This window comes from Halictus rubicundus, chromosome 4 (genome assembly GCF_050948215.1).
Source record: "Halictus rubicundus isolate RS-2024b chromosome 4, iyHalRubi1_principal, whole genome shotgun sequence".
NCBI classification, from domain to species: domain Eukaryota; kingdom Metazoa; phylum Arthropoda; class Insecta; order Hymenoptera; family Halictidae; genus Halictus; species Halictus rubicundus.
Genome location: NC_135152.1, coordinates 15,614,448 through 15,638,034, shown reverse-complemented (window position 1 = coordinate 15,638,034; position 23,587 = coordinate 15,614,448). Strand labels below are relative to the sequence as shown.

Genomic DNA, 23,587 nt, shown 5'->3' with positions numbered 1-23,587 from the left:
TTCTATTGTTTCATACTTATTTTTGTCGTTTTCTCTTGTGTACACACTTCCCGTAGCCACAGTATTTCTTTATTAAAGATCCTTTTAACCTCTTTTATCTCCTGGGGATATATTACGCTACTAAAAATTCCTGTAAGCATGATATTATCTTAATTATCGTACAACAATAATGACCTATTTACCACAAAGTAGCTTCTTCGTGTACACCAAAATTATTTACCAAAAGAAATCTGAGAATACTACTACCTAATATTGCTCTAAAAATTCATTAACAGTTTATCCCGAGCAAGACACGGGCATACCGTCGAATTCAATCACATATTTTACATTATTATCACACATAGAGATATTTTGAGTAGTACCAAAAGTACCCATTTTTTATCGGTAAATCTGTTTAGACTGTCAAAGGGTTAATAATGAGAAAGGCCCATTACCCCGAGCATGAGCATGTTTGGCAGCCCGGTGGCCGAATGATGTGATTCCGTTTTCCGTTTTCGAATTTCAGTGGAGCAAAGACACCGCGTGCAGCGGCGGCGATGATCGTCTAAGGTGGGATCGCGGGTTGAGGAATCGGGGGAAGATTTCCATGCACTCGCCGAACGTCCCAGGAATCCCATGGTCGAGAGGAGAGGAGGAGCATGACGTAGACGTCGACAAGGGGAGCGCTTCGGATGCTCCGAGCTGCCGACTAGGGTCGTATGGAGGGGAAGGACGCAATCACCACGGAAGGCACCCTGCTTCTAAACCTGACGACCATCGCCACGCGAGACGTCGACGGCTTCTTCGGAGGATTTCCCGGCAAAAACTCGCCCTACACGGCCGCGCAGGTAAGATTGATGGTCGCCGCGCCGGCCCTGGTGTCTGCCCAGGTCCCCGGTAGTTGTTCGACCCCCGTGAACACCCCCCTCAACTTCGTTTACTTCCCAGCCGTCGTCATCCCTCGTGGGATTGCACCGGAGTCTTTTAATCCGCCGGCTCGCACAGCCGTATCCATTAGCACGAACTTAATAACACGCGGACCATAATATCCCATCGGTCCGTAATACAATCACTCGCTGCGACTTCTCGGCTTCTGTCGCTGAGAGCACAATACGCCACGTGGGACCCGCCCGCCAGAGAAAACGAAGCAGCCATTTTCTCAGACTGGCCGTATTAAATGTAATAATCAGCTGTGGCGATCTTTTTTCTGAACCGTCGCGCTACCGAGGAAATGATACTTTGTGCTCGGCATGCTCTCTTTCGCCAATCAGATTGGTTGAAACTTTTGAGAATTGATTTAGTTTTTAATACCATGTTCCACAGGGTGTCCCAAAAGTTTTGATTCTAGCGGCCATTTGAAGTAACTTTTTACGTTGCTAGGCTTTGTTAAGCAGTTATTAACGAAAAACACTAACTCAGCCAACACCAACGTTGCACTCGGCGAGAGCTGTCTGATCGGTCCGTGGTTTTCGTTAATAACCCCTTAATAAAGCCGCGGAGAACATTTTCGCAAAGGACAAAGTTAGTTCAAATGTAATTGAATTATCCCTTTCAAGGAAGTACAACATTTTTGGAACACCCTGTATGCTTTCATTTTTGATATATGAAGACCGCGGTTTCTCAGTGAGCGTAGGTTTTGTTTCGTTGCGGAAGCAGCATCATAAAAAGAAAAATTGAACTGAATAAGCAAAATCATAATCATCTACGGCTTTAACAAAAGATAGTGAAAAATATAGCGAAAACACAAAACAAGTTCATTGTTTGTAATTATTATCAATGAAAAATGTCTTCTTGACATCAAATCTTATTCATCGTTACTTTATTGTTCAATCAACATTAAAATGGTCGATGCAAGTATTGTTGGAGTTGCCGTGACAAATCAACCGTTGAAGAACGACGTCCGTGTACATAGACCATTGATTTTATATTAAAAATACGGAAACAATTTTTAATTGTACATTTTTAGCGTATTGTATAATTAATTGTTATTAAAAATCTCCTAACAGTTTTCCCATTTATTTAACATCACCCTGAAAGAAATATAAATAATTCCTGGAAACAGTTTCAAGTGAATACGAACAACATATTAATTAAAAAATAAAAGTGTGACTGAGAAACTTTGAGATGAATGCAATGTATTACAAAATTTACAAAGGCCTCAAAAAGGAAATTAATTAAATACATATAATCCATTTTTCTTGTTCGGATTTTGAAGTTGGTCGGGCCAATAGATTTAGTGGAATTTACGTAACTTTCGATGTTTGTCCGAGGATTACCGTAAAATCATGATTAATTATTTTGGCTACGGTTGTGATAGGGAAATCTGTAGCACTGTCGTACGGTGAAGTTCTTGCGGTCAGAACTTCGAAACCTGTGCTGTTAACGATAAGTATATAATTAGTTTAGCTCAGGTTGACGCAGGCGAGATGGTGGGGGAACAGTCCTTATTAGAGAATCTAAACAAAGTTTAAAATCAATTTTTCCCTGCTTGAAACTCGATCACAGTATAATGATATAATTTAGAATAGCAAAGTCACGAAGTTCGCTATGTCGTTTACGTTGTTATAGTCGCCGAAAAACGATAGAAATACTCTATTACAAAATACATAAATATTGTACGAACTTATAGATTGCAAAAATTAGCTTCAACCATTTTTAAACATTATAATATTATTGCATCCGAAATCACCGAAACGTCACGCTAGAAAAACAATTAAATGATTTGTACATAAGATACAAATAATTTAGAATTCTCGAAAGTCTAATATAACATAAATTAAGCAATTTTCCGATAATTATACTGAAGTTTTGATACGGAGGCTTCCAATGAAACTGTAGGTAATCTTCGGAATATTTTCGTCGTTCGTTGTATTTCAAATGCGACTTCCACAGTGGAGAGACCGCAGCATCATGCGGCTCCGTGATCCGAGATACCGGACCATCCCTTTAACTGAAATTACAAGCGGATACAAGTGCAACGAATTTTAAGCAGGAATGTTTATGTCCGGACTATAGAGTTTCCTGCCCCACCATTTTATTTATACCCAGCGCATCAGGTTTGTAGATTTCTTTCCTTTCTTTTAAACGGCGTTTCCGTCTCGGTCTCATTGAAATTCCCTCGGAGGACCCGTCGAGGAGCATGGCTTAGAGCACATTGTGCGTCGCACAACAATGGACCGTGCATTCTTAATCTACTTCAGAACTCTATTTTCGTGCCGATTGGAGCGATCGGTGACATTGACGAACTTGTCCATTTCGAGTCGTTCTGCGACCTTGACGAAATTACGTCGATATCGTTAACCCCTTACTAGACTGCTGATTTCATCCATTCGTAACAAAAATTTATAAATACAATACAAAACAGTGAAAACGTACAGTCAGTCTCGTAATTGATGGTACACATCTTTAAGTCAGAATAACTTTTTTATAAATAGAACAAACGACTTTTTCTGCCAAGCTAGATGGATTAGTCTACTAGATTACATATAATGAAAATTTTAGTTTTAATTACGAAAAGTTGCTATTCACAAATTTTTTATTCGGGCTTGTAACGAAAATTTAAACTGCAATGTATTTCGTAGATTCATATGAGTTATATATAGATGCTGAAAATTTCTTCGAACTTGATATCGAAAAAATAGGCTAGAAATCATAAGTACTGTGACTTCCACAAATTTTTAATCGTTTACGACTTATAAACCAGCTGACCAATTTCGATAGTCCTCAGATAGTGCCCGTCGAAATCAATTTTTAAACAAATGATATCCAGGTCTTTGAATTCAAATATTGCACTGTGACAATTTATAAACATTATCGATTGTTTCCGAAAGCAAAAAGTTTGATTTGCTGAGGAACAAGTTTTTAAAAAAGTTTTCAATTTCAGAAATAGGGAAATGGTTGTACGAAAAAATAATCAATATTTTCATTGTGACAACGATTAAATTGTCCCATTGGACAGAAATGTCGATTTCGTGTATTAATCAATACCCACATGTTTCGTTTTTCCATCGAATTATCCGAATCGGAAGATTATCACGAAATTCAACGCTCATTATGCTGTTAGCGCGAATGTAATTAAGCTGCTGCATTCATTTGTCGCCGACAGGTCGATAAATTATGCTATCTGACCGCGTAATCAAACCAATTCTAATGACATAAAAGATCTAGTTTTCTTCAAAAACTGGGTGCATAATTTTGTTCTCGTATACACTGACAAATATTTTTTAAACCACACTTAAAACTTGCCATTAATTTCCTGGTGATCAATTTCAATCGAATGTTGTGCAATTAGGTGCAACAAGAAGACCAATGGCTCTGGATAAAATATCATTAAAAATATATTTAAAATAATTCCCACCTGTACATTCATCAAAAACTTCCGAATGTTAAGAAGCCAGAAGAAGCGAAAACGACATGATTTCTGAATGGTAATGTTGTATTCATAGCTTTATTTAAAATTATAAATTCGTATCAAATAGGTATCCCTAGCATTCGCAGCACGAGGAAAAACATGTTTGTTGCGTGTCGTACATGTTACAGTAGGCATTGCAAAATTATGGTGTACGGTGAGAATATAAAAAACGTTACGACTTTTACGGGACGCCGTGCATTCTCCGGCTTTTTCTGACGTCGGGCAGCGTTTGTTTATTAAGTGGCCTTTTCCGACGCGTTCGGGCACCGGTTTACGAGCAGTAACAAATCTGTAACAGTACAAAATTCTCGTGGCAGACCAGGCTATGGCATGAACCTGGTTCTCCCATAAAAAGACGCAAGAATCCCTTATTTATTACCGATGCATGAATATTGAACGCGCGGTAGTATGATGAGCCAATAACCTACTTTAGCCATGCATGATTCAAGCATATGCGCGCTCGATATTAGCTGTAATAAGAGTGAGCTCTGTGGGCAACTTTCGCCATTTACCAACAAGCCGCGAACAAAAAAAAAAGAGTCATTCCCGATCAAGGATTCCGATTGGATGGATTTATTTATTACCTCCGCCACTGCTTATTTAATATTTGATCGCTCATGAAATAACTGGGGAATTCCAGCAATCGAAAATGAAGGTTTTAATTCCAATTCCATCATAGCCGGTTTTAATTTCGCCAGTCAGCTTAAGAGATCGAATATTTCAATGAACGTTCTCACGAATATGAAAACTGACCGATATTAATTGCAATCAAATGAACAATTCTTTTTGTTTCGACAATCTTCAAAATAGATCTAAAGTCTACATTTTTAATTTCACCAGTTAGCAGAAAAGATTGAATATTTCAACTAACATGGTCACAAAATCAAATATCGAAAATAGCTGAAATTAATCACAAAGTAATTATTAATATCATCATTATTACCATTACTATTATCGACGAATTATCGATCAATTGCACAGTAGGTATTTCATGTTCTGAAATGCTTGCGAATGTTTCTACTTTTTGCATTTGTCGATGTTGAGAACGTTTTTCTGGAAATGCTTGTTGATATACGAATGTTTAAGCAATTTGATTTGCAATCTTGCCTTGTCAAGGTTTCTAGTTGTAATAAGTAAAGCATGGGTTCAGAAAGTGTAGATGCGTGTTCGCATAGTGTGGTACAACTTTTCTGTAAGACAAATAATGTAAGACATGAGTGCATGATTTTTACGCTGGAGTTAGCAAAAAAACAAAGAAATATATTTGTGATGCATGTACTAATTGAATATATGACAATGATATGATAAAAATATTTGCATTTAAATAAATTACTTAAGAGATGTTTACTTATTTTTGTATAACTTTATTTATAGGTACGTTTTACGGTGTATGTGGTACGATTTAGAGATCGGTATCCTTAGTCGTACCAATTCTAACTTTTTGTATACTTGCTAATAATTACTATTTCCATTAATATTTTTTGTTTTTGATGTTAGAGATGTACAGTATATTCAATAAAGTTTCATTTGACATAAAAACTTTTGACATAAGTTGTACTCCTTTCAATTTATGGTCATTTTGCCTTATGGGGTACGACTAAACCAACGTTACCCTAATGCTCAAGGAAGAGGTCATTTGTAATTCAATTGGTAAGCGTTTCGGGGGTGTATACACTTTTGACGTTGTTCCATATAAAATCACTGGCGCTCGGATATGTTTTATCGGAACAAGAGAGGCTCTCTATAAACGCGCGGGTAAATCATTCTTGAATTTCGAAACCGGCGTTTCGGAAAAATCCAATAAACCTTGACAGTCTCGTGTCACAGTATTTAAAACTGTTTCAACAAGAGGCTTCGATCAAACGCCGATCTTCATGATCTTCTAGTTTCCATCAAAATAGTCCTACTATCTTTTTTTACGCTAACTGTACACTTAAAAAAAGATTGTGCGCAATTTGTCAGTGATTTTTAAATTTCACCAGGCATGTCAAAATATGTAATTTTATCTAACTTGTTGAATTTAGTTTGTAGAATTAGTTTTTGTAGAATTTAAAATATGTTATTTTTCGAGAACGAGAATAGAACAACAAAATAGTGAAACAAAGATAAAAGAAATGAAATTGTGATCTGAAAGAGTCATCTATTTTCTATACTTGTTTCGATGACTGTACATTATGAAGGGACACGAAAACGAAGAAGTGAAATATATATTTAAAAACGTAGTAGGTAATAAATAAATTGCAGACATTTTTTCGGGAAAGTCCAAATAACCCAGTAGGCTTCAAAATAATTACAAGTTTACCGTTTTATAATTCCTTCTTACGGAACGAAAACAGTTTAAATATCGACAATATTTCAAAAATCAGGCTCGAATATGTGTATTTTTTCGCCACTGTGTGCGAAGAAACAGCATTCCAAAAATGAAGGACACGAGAAATCCGCACAAACTGTTACGCAGCTCTCCATTTTATGAGTTTCTAGATTATTTCATGCTGTACGAATGCATAAAATTCCACGGTCCGCGCACCGCGGCCTGTCTTTTTCAAAAGTGGTCGGCAACGCTGTTTTTTCCCCCGTTTCCATTGTAACGGTCCAAAGATTCTTCGCGTGCAATTTCGCCGGGGCAAAACCCGATTAAAATTCCACGGGAGCTGGTTGCTCGGACAGTTCGCGCGAACATAACGCGACGCACGACGAAAACATGTCCCCCGATTGAATACGATTTTCATTTTAATCAAATCCAGCGACCGCGCGAAATGGTCGCAATTCGATCGGTACTGGGGACTTGTCGTTGCTGTTCCCCGCAGTGCCATTTATTTCGCGATTTCTGCCATTGATATGGGCGTCGCTGTCGTCGCGCACGTTGTCACAGACAGGCGCGATCGGCGGTTAACCGTGCTCAGCAATAACGTTTGCTCCATATTATTAGGTTGGCGCAACAATAATTGCGGTTTTATAACTATAAGGTAAACGTCCCCGTGGCTGACCATGTTCCGGTATCCGGACAGTAATACTTTCATTTATATTTTACCTTACTTGTTAACACGATTAAAACTAAAAATTAGTAGCATAAAGTAGAAACGCACATTAATATAAATTTAAATAATCATTATATAAAATTGAAAATGATTATACACTTACCATTTTGGAAGTTATTTCCAACTTAACCGGACAATTAAAAAAAATGTGCGAATAGAACAACTAATGAACGGAACAAAATAGCATCGCTATAATACATTCAAGATAATCAGTCTCCTAGGAGAGATCTTTTAGTAAGCCACTTTACCCTATACACTGGCGTGCAAAATTAAAGGATCATTAAGTTTTCAGTAAAAAAATTGCCCATGTTCAAAGTGTTGTAACTTCATGGAAAAACGTTGTAGAATAGTAAATTCCTGCTAGATAAAGGATTTTTCACATAAAGCACCCGCGTCAGCTCTTTCTTAAACTTTAACAAGCATTTACAATTATTAGGAAGTACATAAAAATATAGTAGACTATATGGATATGTAGATGAGAGTCCCCTCTATCTTTTGACTCAAACCTGAACAACTCATGTTTTATCAAGATCATGCATTTTTACAAAAACCAATGTTTTTCGAAAGCATTGCGTGATGGAGCAATTCTACTTCCGGATTTGGTTTTAGAATGTCAAAGTATATAAGAATCGCCCAACAGTTATTGGCGATCATGAGAAAAGTTTCATTTTGTTGGACTGTGTTATTGAGATATTTTATAAATAAGTTTCTGATCCCCAACTTTGAAGGCTACGTCTACCCTGCGAACATAAAAACAGGCAGCCGTAAAAAATACGTGTCGAATATTTTCTGACTCTCTACAGATGTACCGAGCTGCATTGCAATCGACATGATCGGCTTGGCCGATGCTCCCTGCTAAAACGGGACTGTACCAAAAATTATGATCTATCCTGTACCGAGCATAAAACGAAACATTGTTCCGTTCGATCGTTGCTCACCGTGAACGCAATAATAAGTGTGTTTACCGACGATACGATGCGACGGTCGAATCAGATAAGACTGTTTTGTGAGCGAGAGAGAGAGAGAGAGAGGAGAATGCAATCGCACGTTCAATACGAAAACAATTCCGCCTCGTTCACTATATTTATTCGTTGTTCAAGCTGTCTGGCAGAGTGCTAAAACGTGCTACAGTTACAACACGGTACACATGTGCTATTTATTTTAATAAAGAAATACACGCTACGAGCAACTCTTGTGCAGTTTCTTAAAAAATATTGGAAAACGAATTTCACTGCATCCAATAAATTTACCATTTTTCAATATCTTTATTTTCAAATTTTCACTTGTACGTCGCAACACAGTAGTAGAACGCATTTATAAAATAATTTATGTCTCAAATGAGACGGTGACACTCACATTAAATTTTTATCGATGCAAACATGTGCACGAATATGTACCGCATAGTTTTTTAATGTTCCGAATTTTTGAGGATAAATAAAACTGTTTGAGAGTTCAACATTTCACGGAGCAGCAGTATTTGCAACGCGATATTGACAGTGATTCCGCGGTGAATACATACTAGAACGCCGGAGATCCAATCAACCACTTGCAAGTCATTATGCAAAACTACATTCTATAGAGACTTATAACGACTTCGGAAGCATTTGCATATAGAACAGTCCGGTGTGACGGGTGTAGTCGCATCAGTGAGTTCTTGATACGCCCACAATCTCAAAGAAATGAATACATTATTATTTGAAAGAGGTTGTGATATGATCAGTAGAATATGTAGAATTGCAAACATATTACTTATGACTGGACTACGGATTTTATGCATCTACGACTAAAATGAGTAGGTGTAATTTCAACCAGGAGACAGATTAAAACTATAAACGTATTGGCTTCAACTTATCAAAATTATTCAAAGAAGAAAACAATTTCTACTCAGCTCCTCCGTCTTGCAAATGACACAATTTTTATTTTTCATAAAAATCCACTGTTCACTTATGATTATAAATATACTATTTCTGAAAGGTCCAGGTAAAAAACAATTTGTTCTCTGCTCAAACAGCAAATTAAAAACAAGGTATATACTCGCAATTTATTTGGTCAGAACATTTGTCGACGTTATTCACTGGTTTCATTTAATTGCTACATTATACAGTCTCACCAGACAACGTGAATTGTAACATATAATAATAATTATCATTATTATTCAATATCGGTTGTTCGACTATTGCTGCGCCGCCACAGTGGGCTGGAACCCCGTTTTTAGTGGCCAGAATTGTTTTAGCATTACTTTAAGCTTTGAATTTATTGAAATTTGTAGAAAAGTGAATACTAATCAACTTTTGTTAGAAAGATTTTTTGCCAGATCATCGGAAATGATTGAAAAATTGTGCTACCAGTGCTACGTGGTCTGGAAAGTGACTTTTTGTGGCCAAAATTAACAATACATTTGTATCGATTTATTGTCAACAAAAATGCCATTAATTTCAGTAACATAGATAAAATAAAAACTATTCGAGTTAAAATAATAACTGAAAATTGTAAATATATAGTTGTAGTACTTCCGGTATTTGTTTCTCAAAATTCATGTAACTAAGAGTTGCAGGTAGTTGCTCTTGAAATTTGCATGTTGCTCTTCATAATTGTCTAAGATTTCATGTGAAACGAGTTTGATGTCTAACACTTCTAATCATTTTTTTAATCTCTTCTCAAAATAATGCCAAGGAGCTAATTAAATAAAGAAAACACTCTATTAATATATATATAAAACATTAACGCAAACACATTATTCCATGCTCTATAATGAGTTCTTAGAATAATTGATTTTACTTTGAATTTCTCGGTGTTGGTTTCTTGGTCTGGCGTTGGCATTGGCTGAGTCAGAATCCGCCTGTTGTATCCGCGCTCTGATTGGTCTGTGTTTTTCGTTAATTACTCCTTAACAAAGTCGCGGAGAACATTTTTGCAAAGGAAAAAGTTACTTCAAATGGCCTCTAGAATCACTCCTTCCAAGGAAATACAACATTTTTGAGACACCCTGTATAATTATCTGAAATAATCTAGTATTTTGGATTTTGAAGCTTTGAAGGGCTATCAATTGATGTACACAAGAATATTTTTTCAAAATATAAAACTTGGAAAATTTACTGTTGGCCAGTGAAGCGGTTTCATCTAACTTCAATGGAGTTTGTATGCACATTTATACAGGGCGATTCTGGTAACCGCGATAAAGGTATTAGTTTGCTCCGGTTGAAGACAGAAAACATCATAAAGGAAAAGTTCGCCCGGCTTAATCGCTTCTAGCTACCTCGGAGAAAAAACTTCGCTGATGAATACAGCGGTGCAGTTGGGGAGTGCAATTGCATAACCGCATAACTCGAAACCCAAGTAACGTGTAAAGCATGATGGCTGTTGAAAACATTACGACGGTTACGAAAAAAAATTTCATACGTGGTGTCGTTAGTCGAATTAAGTGTAAATTAAAAACATAGCGACAGATCTCTCAGAGATTCAAGCTTTCATTTCAGAAAAATTGATTCCGCTTAATACTATTTTTGTAATATTATTAGATAATACTAATACCGGCAATGCTACAACAGGGTTTTTAACTAATGTTAATAATATTACCGCCGAAATAATACTATTGCTGATATTACTAATACTACTTTTTAAATGCTACTACCACTAACATTTCTTGTACTACTTCCTATGATATAATTCAAACTTTGATTTCAGGAAAGCTAATGACTAGCGGATTTTTATGTAAAATAAACATTGTTTGTATTTATTACAATGTATAGGAGCTACGTATACATTAATTTTTCTTTTGTTAATCATTTTAATAGGTCAGGAATAATACAACAGTATTTTTAAATTAAATGTTGGAATATTTTCACTGTTTTGAATTTGATCCACTCATTTTTGTCACAAGTGCGTAAAGTCTACTAATGACACTGAATACTATTTTTGTAATATCACTATCTATAATATTGAGAATGGTACTTTGACAATAGGATTACTTTTCAAATATACCTGACATTACTACTGCTACTTGTATATGTATTGCTTATATCACAAATGCTAATCTTCAAAAACTACTACTACAAACGTTGCTAGTACTATTAAAACATACAGTCCATTAAAAAGGCTACTTTCTGGACAAAATTCGATTACTCAAAAATTATAAGTGATACGAAAAAATGTTTCAATCGAAAGTTATAGGATATAGAAGAGAGTACATGATGATTGTATTTGTTTGACATTGCCGTAACCTTGAAAAGCTCTGTAGCGATTACAGTTGAAATTTTTAGTGGAAACGTATATTTTTTGATTACGTATTGTTAACGGGCAAGTAGAGGAAGCTAAATTGCATAGTCGTTTACAGAATTTTTTTCAAAAACTTTTGATTTCAAGAAAGTGAAAAAAACAAACAAATTAACATCAAAAGTAATCCTCCAGTAACGCACTCTACGTAGAGGTAATAAAAAGCTTCCACTTTTATAGAACGATCAAACTAGCACAATTGGTAAATGAATTTTAATAGAAACTTTTCTAGGTGAAGTGTCCAGGCATAGTTAACACTTGTCTATTGATTTCAATATCATCATTTACCTTTGTAGTAGATATCTAGGAACACTTCTATGAAGGTTTTAAATGTCAACATGAAAGTTGCTTTTGGATTTTTATCTACTGTCAACGCACTGTGCACCGGTAGATAAGACCTATAATGTTGGTGTTTTCTGTTCGGCAGGCAATACTTATCGCCCTGGTGCTTGGTACTATCATCGTCGGGACCGTGATCGGCAATATTCTGGTCTGCGTTGCCGTGTTTCTTGTTAGGAAGCTGCGAAGGCCGTGCAACTACCTGCTGGTGAGCCTGGCAGTTAGTGATCTCTGCGTCGCTCTTCTGGTAATGCCGATGGCGTTGCTCTACGAGATCTCCGGTAATTGGTCCTTCGGCGCAATTATGTGCGACGTTTGGGTTAGCTTCGACGTGCTCAGTTGCACGGCCAGCATCCTGAACCTCTGCATGATCTCCGTCGATCGGTGAGTGGTATCCGTGGTACCACAAGTTTCAGTCAAAACTAGATTTACCAAAAGCTCGGTCTCTTTCCAAAAGATTCACTGCGACCCTTGAAACCTTAAACGTCACCACAAGCTTTTTCATTTTTGTCGGCTACAGTATTCACGAGATGCGTTTCTAAACTACATACTTCCTCATCGACAAATATAAATGAATTTCTACGGCTGAACTATCGTAGTTGTTGATTGCTTCTTTTACAATCATGTTATAACAAAAATGTGATGGTAGAAACAAGTGTCACGCTAACCATCAAATATTTTAAGTCATAAATTTCATGTTATTAGATTATCTATATTATTAAATTTGACACGGCTAAGTTTAATATTAAATATAACTGTTTCATTGCATACGTCCTATTCCTTTATGAATTATGTGCTTTTGACGATAGTTTAGTTGTCAATGGTTAATACTACTTGATCGTTCTTATTTAAGAGTTCGACATACAAGAAATTAGAGTAGCGTTAGTCATTCGGATCAAGGAACAAGTATGTTTAAGTTGAGTGTTTTATAAGAAAAGTTTGTGGGCACGGAAAATGATACATTCATCAAACAAGATCAACTCGGTTCTCAATTAATTAGAATTATACATGTTCGTACATTCGTTCATTCATTGAGTACAATTATCAATTGATACAAACAGGTAACTGGAAGAATATAAATTTGCATCGTGCATTTGCTATAAAAGTTCACTGTAAATTTAAATTTTGACTGAACTCAGACAGTAGAAACACTAACTTTATAATTATCTCAACGAATAATACCCGCTATAACACAATTTCACTCTCTCACGGTTGGCAAAGGTGTTATCTATCCCCGTCACAGTTACATTGAAAGCTGCAAATTCGTTGATAGAATTCATACAAAACTCTGTACAGAATTAGACGAGTTGAAGTAAACAATTGGACATTGGAATTTATCGTATACTCAACACCAGTTATCAATCAGACAGGATACTGTTCCTGTGAAAACCTTGCATAATTCTCATCACAGTTTTCCTATAAAAATACAGTGTACATTTTTACTGAACTCGAGAGAAGTAGAAACGCTTAACAATACGAAAATCTCAATAAACAATACTCACACCCACGCGGTCGGTAAAGATGTTGTCCTTCCTAAAGTTACATTGAAAACGTGAAACTGCAAACTCGTCGTAGAACTGATATAAAATTCCGCGCAGAATAGGGGGAGTTGAAGTGCAAGATTAGACAGTGTATTTATTTTGGACTCGACACCAGTTGCTTCATTTACTTAAGGTCTTTGTAGAAGTTAGAGTACGCGAAGGGAGCGAGTGGGAAGAAGGGAAACAGATCCTCTGCTCGTCCGATGGGACGTGATCCCGTTCTATTTGATCAGTCACCGTTCCGTGTTTTGTCAGACGGTTCTGTACAAATTCACCGTTCTGACGCAGATTCTGGGCCATAACGAAGCCACTGAAATACGGGGTGAAAAGGACACCGCGGAGGATGATCATCTACGTCAGCCTGGTCTGGTTGGGAGCAGCCTGCATCAGTCTGCCGCCGTTGCTGATTATGGGAAACGAGCACACCTACTCGGACACAGGGCCGTCGCACTGCGTCGTCTGCCAGAATTTCTTTTATCAGATATACGCCACCCTTCTCAGCTTCTACTTGCCCCTCTTCGTCATGATCCAAGTGAGTCTTCCTTTCGACATCGTTCTTTTTCCAAGTTCAGACTTAGTTACACTTTTAAAAATCTAGACTCTACGACAGTGATCGAGAAATAGTTATCTTTTGTGTATTGATCCTTCGGGGACCTCTGTACATCTCACTCACGCTAATGCGTCTGTTCTGGAGTGTATGACAAATGTAAGCAGCTTGAAAGAGTATCATACGTTTTAACTTTCTTATTTCTGCTTCGTTAAATAAATTACTTTGATTTTATGGAATGTTTCAAGTTCCCCGGTTGGCATTAAATATATTATATAACATGAGTACTGTAAAAAGAGCACGATCTAGGTGTGACGATAAAATTTTCTTCAATATACATATACCTTGTTAGACACGCTGCACGTGTCGAAAGTAATTAAAACGTGCTAACTACATTCTTTGAGGCTGGCGAGGCCTGAGTGCGTTGACGAGTAATCAGAAACACTTTTCAGATCTTCAGAGAAGTTTAATGAACACCGTAAAAGTATTTAAGGCATTTCGAAACTTGAGCCTGGTGTGGATTTCAAAGAATTCCTAATTTGAAGATTGAAACAGTTATGGTCGTGATTCAGATGCTAAGTTCAAATTGAATAGATCAGAAACTCGTCTCGTATAAACCTATATTCTGGCTATCTAAAATTTCTAATAAAATAATTATTGCTTTAAACGAATTTTTAACATAATTCTTCACTATTGACTGGTTTTCTACAATTTTTTACGCATCTTTCACCAAGTTAGACCTATCATTCGAAATTATGTTTAATTAATTTTTTGAATTTATACTCCTACTACATCAAATTCTTAACATTATACGTCACTATTCTTTGACTTAGGTATCGTAGCTTCGAAATTGTTATAATTTTTTAATCCCTTGCCGAACTATTTTCTTTCAAATAATTCTCTAATATAAAAAAAAATGTTTATCGTATATCTGCATTTGCTTTAACATATTGATAACAGATGAATCAAATTTTAATTCAATTTAAAATAAATGACCGACATCCATAGTTAGTAGCCTCTGTTTAGAATCTTCATCACTTTTATCAAGTCCAATTTATCACAATTATAAATTATGCATGTTTCACTTCCACGCGATACTAAGCTCCCCTCTAAAGTAATATCAACCAATAAGCTTCAAGTATCACCCCCACCCCCCGAAGTCTAAAGTACCTGTTTCGGAACAGCGTCACGAATTGTTAACCCTCATTGAATTAATGGAGATGCTGACACCGTAAACTTATTACAGGACTATCGAAATTTAATAATATATCGGCCGACAGCCGAGTTAGTTATCTTAATCTAGTCAAGTCTGATTAATGAGTTCGGAAGTGTATTACGTTACCAGCCGGATCGTTCGTAGGATATCGAGAATGATGAATATAATGTCTAACACTAACTAGCTTTAAATCATATGAGAAACACTTGTGCTCACTTGCTCGTAAACGTGCGCAGATATTTGCAAACAAGATTTCTATTAATTTTAATTTCTCTGAAGATATTTGCTCGAACAATTTTTCCTCATTCTTACCCCTCTATGACAATTTTCATTCCTATAACACCTCAGGTACTTGTAAAACGATTATAAAATTGTTAAAAGTGTTCAGTCTTAGCCTACGATAAATGTTCTCTGAGCAAATTTTTATTAATTTTCATTTCCCTGAGGATAGTTGCTAAAAAATGATTGCCTCTTCTCTATAAATACTTACAAAATATACTCATTCTCAAGCCACAAAGCACACTTGATGAACTAATTTCTTTAGTCCTCATTTTCGCGAAGATACTTACAAGTAAAATCATTTTTTGTTTACTCTCACTTCTCTGAACGTTCTCATTCTTATGCCACAATAAACATTTGCGAAATACATTTTTGTCAAACTCATCTCGCTGAAAATATTTGCCGAAGCATGCCTGGCGAGAATGATGAAATTTCTTTGCGTTGTATGCGTATTTACAGGGGGTCCGGGACGATCGTTTGCAATTGTAACGTATATTTCGCACCGCAGAGATACGTCAACAATTTGTGGTGTTCTCTTTCGCGTGCAACGGTGTCACATTTTATTGCGTTAATTAAAGCAACAGCCGGCGATAAAAGCGAGGCGCGGCGGCGATCAACGAAGATGATTCGCCGGTGTAGCAATTATTTAGCTGTTATTATGTCAATTCACGTTAACGTTCGTGCGGCCACGAGGAGGCGCACGGTCTGTCGTTTATTTTCCAGACGGTGGACTGTGCTCTCCCGCCAATTATTTTCATGGGTGTGTTTACCACACGCGAAACCTCCAATCAATCGAGAGCAGAATGCCGTGGCGAAGAGAAAAACGAAATTGTGGACTTTACTGATTGCCTCGCCGTGTAACTGGAAATTTCGAGCATCGGTCAAAGAATGTTGAATTACTCCGCCGAAAAAAATGTGTATGAAACCTAGGTTTCGTTGCAACGCGGAATTCTCTGCTGTGCACGGCTCGTTTTAATCTATCTATGCAAACGGAGTATTAGTTTTTCGCTTCCGAGCGCAGCCCGGGTCGTTTGTCTGACCAGTGCTAGCCATTTCTACTTGCGTGGGGGAACGGAGAATCTTTCGGTGTAATCTCCGTGGAAGAGAGACGAATGCTGCAGCTTTCATGCTCGTTCACTCCCACACATTACCGAATTTCGCAAGCTTCAGAGATTTTTCCGCTGTGCTTTTCTATAAATTATATTATTGCTTCAAACCGGAGAGAAGCGATCAAATAGTAGCGCAACCGGATAACCTGTTTTTCTTACTTCCTTCGTTTTTGAACTGTGAATAATTAAACTGTTACAAACTGAAAAATTTTATGATCATAAATATCCTATTATCGTATTATTCTATTGGATTGGATCGAAAGTTTTGTGGCGTTTTTAAATTAAATTTCAAAGATAAAATTAATATATTTGGTCATAGGTTTGTTCAATAATATTACAAGTCACCTCAAAAATGACAAAAGGTAATAGAGCACAATGAAAAATGTATTATCGAATAAATCTTTCAATAAATATTTTAATTTTATCTTTGAATTTATATTTAAATATTCTACGAACTTTCGTTCCAATCCAACACATTCAGATCTGGATGTTTATCGTAGTTCTTTATTACATAAATGTTTAAGACATTCGATAATATATGAGGATCTGTATCAACATATTACTCCCAAGAATACGTTATCATAAATAATGTATGCTATTATAGCTAAGGTACGGATCCTCGAACAATGTACAACACGTACTCGGTTTATAAACAATGTTTATAGATATTTAAAACTTATCGAGTTCAAGAAAAATTAGAAATTTCTAAGGAACGAAATGTAATGTACTAATTACAGGATTGCTGAAACTGAATTCCTCGTTGTCATATTCGAAGCCGCGAGTTGGATTTCTTTTTGAGAAGTTGTCAGTTTACTACATGAAAAAAAAAATTTTTACAAAAATGCAATTGATCGGAATTACAGAGGAAGTACCAGAAGTTGTAGTTTACAACCTTTTTATGTGGGCCTATACTAAAAATTTTTTAAATATGTTTCATAGATGTGTGTCGGTCATAGATATACTGAAAATTTTTTCATTCAAAGATGAAAACTGACGAATTCTTAAATCTTGTAATGCCTGTCGTTTCTTCCGCATCAGCCGATTTTGATGAAATTTCCAGGATATGTATAATTGACACAAATCTACAAAACATATTTTCTATATTTTCCATATACGACCACATAAAAAAGTTATGAAAAGTAACTTTTAGCAATTTATCCGCAATTCCGACCAATTCCAATGTTTCCAAAATTTTGTTCACGTTGCGTAGTAGACTAATTGTTCTAACTTCTTAAAAAATCCGAGTGATACGGTCTAATCTTAAAAAAGCGATCGTCCTTTTAAAACTGTCCAAGTATTACTGTGACTGTAAATCCGCAAGGTGTATTCGTCGTCTCGGAACCACGCTGGTTCGAGCTACGCGTGTTTCGCAGTTCGTTGCCGGTGAAACAATGATCGTGCGAATAATGGCGCTTCAATTAAGACAAAGATACAAGCTGCAAGGTCGTAAGAGGTAAACGAATTAGCCAGCGTCTACGGGTGATGTTCTAGCGAGGATTCGTCGGGTTTCAGGTCTACTACAGGATATTCTGCGCGGCGCGCAAGATAGTTCTCGAGGAGAGGAGGGCGCAGAGCCACTTGGAGGCTCATTGCTATCTCGACATACAGCCAACGGTTCAGCACCACCACCAGGTCCCCGAAAACCGTCAATTAAGCTCTGACATACAGGCGACCCATGGCAGCCCTCCAGTAATACAGCACCGGAGTTCCAGCGCCTCGACGACGGTGAGTAAATGAATCGATTCGACGCCGACGGACCGTCACGCGGACCAAATCCGCTCTTAATATTTGCAAATGGTGCGCACCGTTGACAAATCATTTCCCGCATGCCTCTCTCTATCTCTCTCTCTCTCTCTCTCTCTCTCTCTTTCGCTTTCTCTCCTTCTATTTGTCTATAGAATCACCGATGACGAATCGGAAGCGGCGAGGGCGCGCTTATGTTGCAGCTGCGATGAAAGCCATCAGAGCGTTGAACAGAATGGTGATAGAAGCTGCTAAACTTTCTTTCCTTCTTGTGATTATAGCGGAACTGCAATAGTGATATGTTAGCGATAACGTGTTTACGGGGTTACATACTCTTGCAAGTACTTCACAATTCTTCAAAATTCTTAGAAAGAAAAAACAGGGTGCCCCGCATAAAAATACCTGAAACGATTTTCAGTTTATTTTTGATTTGCAGTTTGTTACGAAAACTGTTACAATCGGTCGACTGAGTGGTTACCATCGTTTTCTATGGCTACTCGATTTTTTCAACATTTTCAAGTGTACGTATATAACCCCTTAAACGAAGTCGAGTGCTGATGCCGAGGCGACTCTTAACCTTCTAAGAGTTCGAGACAGGGTCTTGACCTATGCGAGGTCTTGAACACCTAACCCAGAACCATGAAAGGATGAAGATCTCATTTACTCCACATTAGTTTTAGTCCACATTAATACAACAGTATTTTTAAATTCTTTAGATGTTTGTACTATTTGTCACTTTTTCTCTAGTCATCTTTAGTATAAATGCATGAAATCCACAGTCTAGCGATCCACTGTGTGGGTGACTTTGTATTCTAAAAAGTTTGCAGAACTTCAGATTACATTCTGTCTAACATATGGGTAATATTAGGCGCAATTTGTGCAATTGCTATGGTAGACCAATTCCTCCTGAAGAAAATAGCGAAGCAAATGCAACGTATTGCAGCTCGTTATGCACGCGTTGTTCTAGTCGCTGCTTGAACGCAAACACCGCCATTGTGAAGCAATGAAATGTATTCCTACGATTCGCTCTGATCGTTTGTCGCAGCTCAACGTAAACGTACCCTAGCTCACGCTCATGCTTACGCACGAATCATTCCACTCGACGCTGAATGGAGCAGATTAGATGCGATCAAGGGTCCTCCTCTGGCAGCGAAAGGGTTCAATCTGCTACCGTTGATGCTACTTTCCAGCTTCAATTTTCAGCTTCCCTGTTCTTCAAACTTCCCCGTATCTTTTAGTCGAATTTTTCCACAGCTGCCCGTAAAGTACATTCTGTTTTTATATGGTGTTTTATCGTCTGTTTCCGCCTTCAAGAGCAAAGATTATTCCGCAGTACAAAGATTACTATAACTTTACTATAATCTATCTGTACTATATTTTCTACATCATAAAGACATTATTAGAGATATTGTATCTCTAATACAGATCTTATAAAGATTATTCGTATTTTTCTTTTCAGTCTCTAATTTCATCGTAAAACGGAACGAACTTTCCGCTCGATCTAACGCCACTATTCTCAATTTACACCCGAATGCATAAGGTGTTTGAACATGCACAAGCTCATACTCTTTCCAATTTGAAACTTGGATTGTACCTCGTACAATAATTCTCTTCTTGATTGTTTGAACTAAACAGGGAAACGCGAGACATTGAATAATAGAACGGTTGATTAGTTACAATGCTAGATTCAATCTTTATCGATTTGTACAATAAATACTGTTACGCGTGGAACAACTTGGATTGAGCTATTTCAATTCGAAGCTTGTTGGAATACTAGAGACTTCAGACATCAGAGTTTCAGATAATCGAAGTCCTACTGTATTATCATGTCTCTATCATACTTGATTGTGAGTGAACATGGAGTCTCATATTCCTAGGAAAAGATTTTATACTGACTCTACTTATTGTTAGTGTGCATTATATTAAGAAAATAGTATAAATATTATCTTTTATTATTTTTTATTTTTATGTAATTTTTACTGACATAGAGACGATACTCGTCCCCAAAGAATTAAACTATCGAACACGTTGAAAATAAACCGTGAATTAATGTTTATGAATGCAAAAGGTCCCTTATATTTTGGTCATTCGCCAGTGCTATAATTCTAGAGACGATAAAGTTCACTGCTTAAAAAAAAGAACTGCAGGAAACTTAAATTCAGAATATATCAGGCATATCATACATAATATTACATAATACGAATTTTCTTTCACATTTTCCGAAAATGAAACACGAAAAATATGACTATATAATATAATTCTAAAAACTTTAGAGTTGTATTTTGCTTTCTAAAAATTGTCGAGGAAATTCGCATTACTTACAGAATTTTCAAATATGATAACCCTGAAACTCTCTTTAGGATATCGAGAAAACATTGAAAGAAACATTGATTATAGTTGCGATCGCAAATATGATGGAACCGTGAACAGCGGTGTACAATGCAGAAGCAACAGATCAAAGTAGAAGATTATCGCAACATGGTTGTTAATCCGTGTTCCCCGACGTTCCTACATCACTAAGGACGGCGTTTGTATAATAGACATTTTAATGAACACGATTCTGCGATCGTCCGCCGCAAATTAGTGACGTAAGCTCTCCACAGAAATTTGTCCTGCTGTCGGGAATGTCAAACCCGTTTCCGCAGAACGAAACCCCCGGCGATACACACTGCTGGACCCGAACGTTTACACCGAGACTGTTTAACGAGCATGATTTTCCAGTCGTCGAATTAGCGTGAACCACGAATTAGCATTGCAAACTTTCACGGAAATCCGCTTTCCGGTCGCTCGTTCCGAGTCCGACTCGCAACGAAACTAATCGATAAAACAACGAATCGTTTTGAGCGAGTCATCCCTCGGGAACCGAACATCATCGGAGGCTGCCGGGAACAGAAAACCAGTGTGCCAAATTCATCCAATTTCCGCCAACCAAGAAAAACGTTCGACGCAGCCGGCAATATTTTATGTATTATGAATATTTATTCGCGACCGAATACGTGCTTTCCTTTAAATATTTGCAAATGTTTAGCCACGATTTTGAAATGGCGTCTGAAGCGTGACATGCTTCTCGGACGAAAATTTATCCATTTTCTGTTTCTATTAGATGGGGTCATAAATAATTTCTATTTCTAGGAAGAAATTGTAACGATGCATTTATTACCTTAATGCAGGCCTGTCCAACTTTCAAAATGACTCCAAATTTATTATTTTACTATTTTTTTTTTACCAAAATTGTCATAGTTCAAATATCGGGAATTTAATGTTGAAATACTTTTTGAAAATTGAATAGTGAATAATTTATTGGTCTACGCAATGAATAGTTGCATAAATTGGTTGTTTCACTTAAAAGAAATAGGGGCGAATATAAAATGTCCTGTAGAAACGGTAATGTACAGACCCGCCGAAATTCCGACACAATTTTTTCGCTAACGAAGCGAGCTACGATCAAAATTCTGTTCTACATTTCCGAATGATTTTGTCATGCAAAATACTGCCCTCCGGGTTGAACCGTGGCTCGAGCTTTGTGTAGAAAAATTTCAATGCTCATCGTCGGCTTAATTCTTTTCGCGAAGCGGCGTTTCTTTTACGGTTGCGCTGCTAGTTTGTCCCAGACCTATTTTGAAACCGTCCCAGTTGTGCTTAGAGTTAAAAACCGTGCTGAGCCACTTGATATTTTCACTTTATGCGTGCGCCAAATTAAACCTGCTGTTCCCTTAATCATCTCACCCGTTTTTGTTGCCTGTTATAACTTGAGATAAAAATATATGAATTAAAATTTAAATATACGGAACTTAGTGGGTTTATCTTGAAAAGCTCGGGTTTTTAATCTCCATGGATGAATTTGGTCAGTTAGCTTTCGGTTATAACTTTCTTCATGAAATATGCAAACGTATCAGCTGTGATCCAAATTAATTCTTAAAGTATAAATGTCCTAATTTCCTGAACGGTACAGAAGAAATAATAATACGTTAATCCATATGTATAATACATTTTTTCATGTTCGTAAAAATAAAATATGTATTAAAGTTGTATGTTGGCTATTTGTCCGTAACAAAACCTTTTAATCTTCCCCTTACAAAAGAAAAGCGGCTTTGTTTGAAAGGTATTTGATAACTTCGCTCTCGCGTACAGAAAAAAAGACAATATATTGAGCTAACTTTTTTAACGTCATTTTCTGCTTTTTCTTAGCTTTTTGAAAGGATGACGAATGCTACATCAAATACCGCTATTGTGCCTCCGTTGCGCAGTAACGAGTCTCCATATTATTAATTACTGTACAATTAATTTGAAATTATCGCGCGCTCTATCGACACAGATCGATTATGAACAGACATCGCTGGTCGACGCGTGACAAAGTTCGTTAGAATTTCAGTTGACACCAGCAGAACTTCTCCGCATATTTCCTGCGGTGTATAACATTGTAGACGTAGTTAGAGTAACGAGGTTATCCGACCGGCAACTACAAAATTATTTCCTGTATCACCTAGGGACATTATTGTGTGCACATGCGCGACTCGAGATTTTCTAATAAATGGCTTCATCGTTCGTGAATGTTCGTCATCAATTCGGAATAAAACTTTCAACTCCAACATTTCACTAAAACTAGGACTTAACACTAGAAGGTATTCCATGTTCCAAATCAGACTAATTTTGATTTATGTAAGCGAAGGATCGAGCCGAACGCATTAACATGAAATAAAAACTAGCATTTTATCACGTTTCGAAAGCTTTTATACACGGTACACGCAAAAAACCTGTAATCTTGCTATGGTCATAAAACATATCATTCTAAACGAAGGGTGAAACAGAATGCATTAACATGAAATAAAAACTAGCATTTTATCGCGTTTTTGGAAGCTTGTATATACCATAAACGCAAAAAGCCCGCAATCTTGCTGTACAGGGTGTCCGAAAAATGTTGTACTTCCTTGAAAGGAGTGATTCCCAAGATCATCTGAAGAACATTTCGGCAAAAGGAAAAGTTAGTTCAAATGACCTCGGGAATCACCTCTTTCAAGGAAATACAACATTTTTGGGAGACCCTGTAGTTACAAAACATTATTTCACCATCCAAATGAAGTAGACTTTAATCTATTTAAGCGAAGAATGGAAC

The 23,587-nt window shown here is 36.9% G+C and overlaps 1 protein-coding gene across 2 annotated transcripts in view; it reads left to right on the top strand.

Moving 5' to 3' along the window:
• The first annotated feature begins 523 nt into the window (after positions 1-523).
• Positions 524-23,587, top strand: part of 5-ht7 (5-hydroxytryptamine receptor 7) — a 149,316-nt gene continuing 126,252 nt past the window's right edge. For both annotated transcript variants that reach the window (XM_076787072.1, XM_076787071.1), the window contains exons 1-4: positions 524-827; positions 12,128-12,423; positions 13,869-14,112; positions 18,244-18,456. In XM_076787072.1, coding sequence (XP_076643187.1) covers positions 699-827; positions 12,128-12,423; positions 13,869-14,112; positions 18,244-18,456 — 882 coding nt within the window. In that variant the 5' untranslated portion in view covers positions 524-698. The remainder of the gene's footprint in view (positions 828-12,127; positions 12,424-13,868; positions 14,113-18,243; positions 18,457-23,587) is intronic.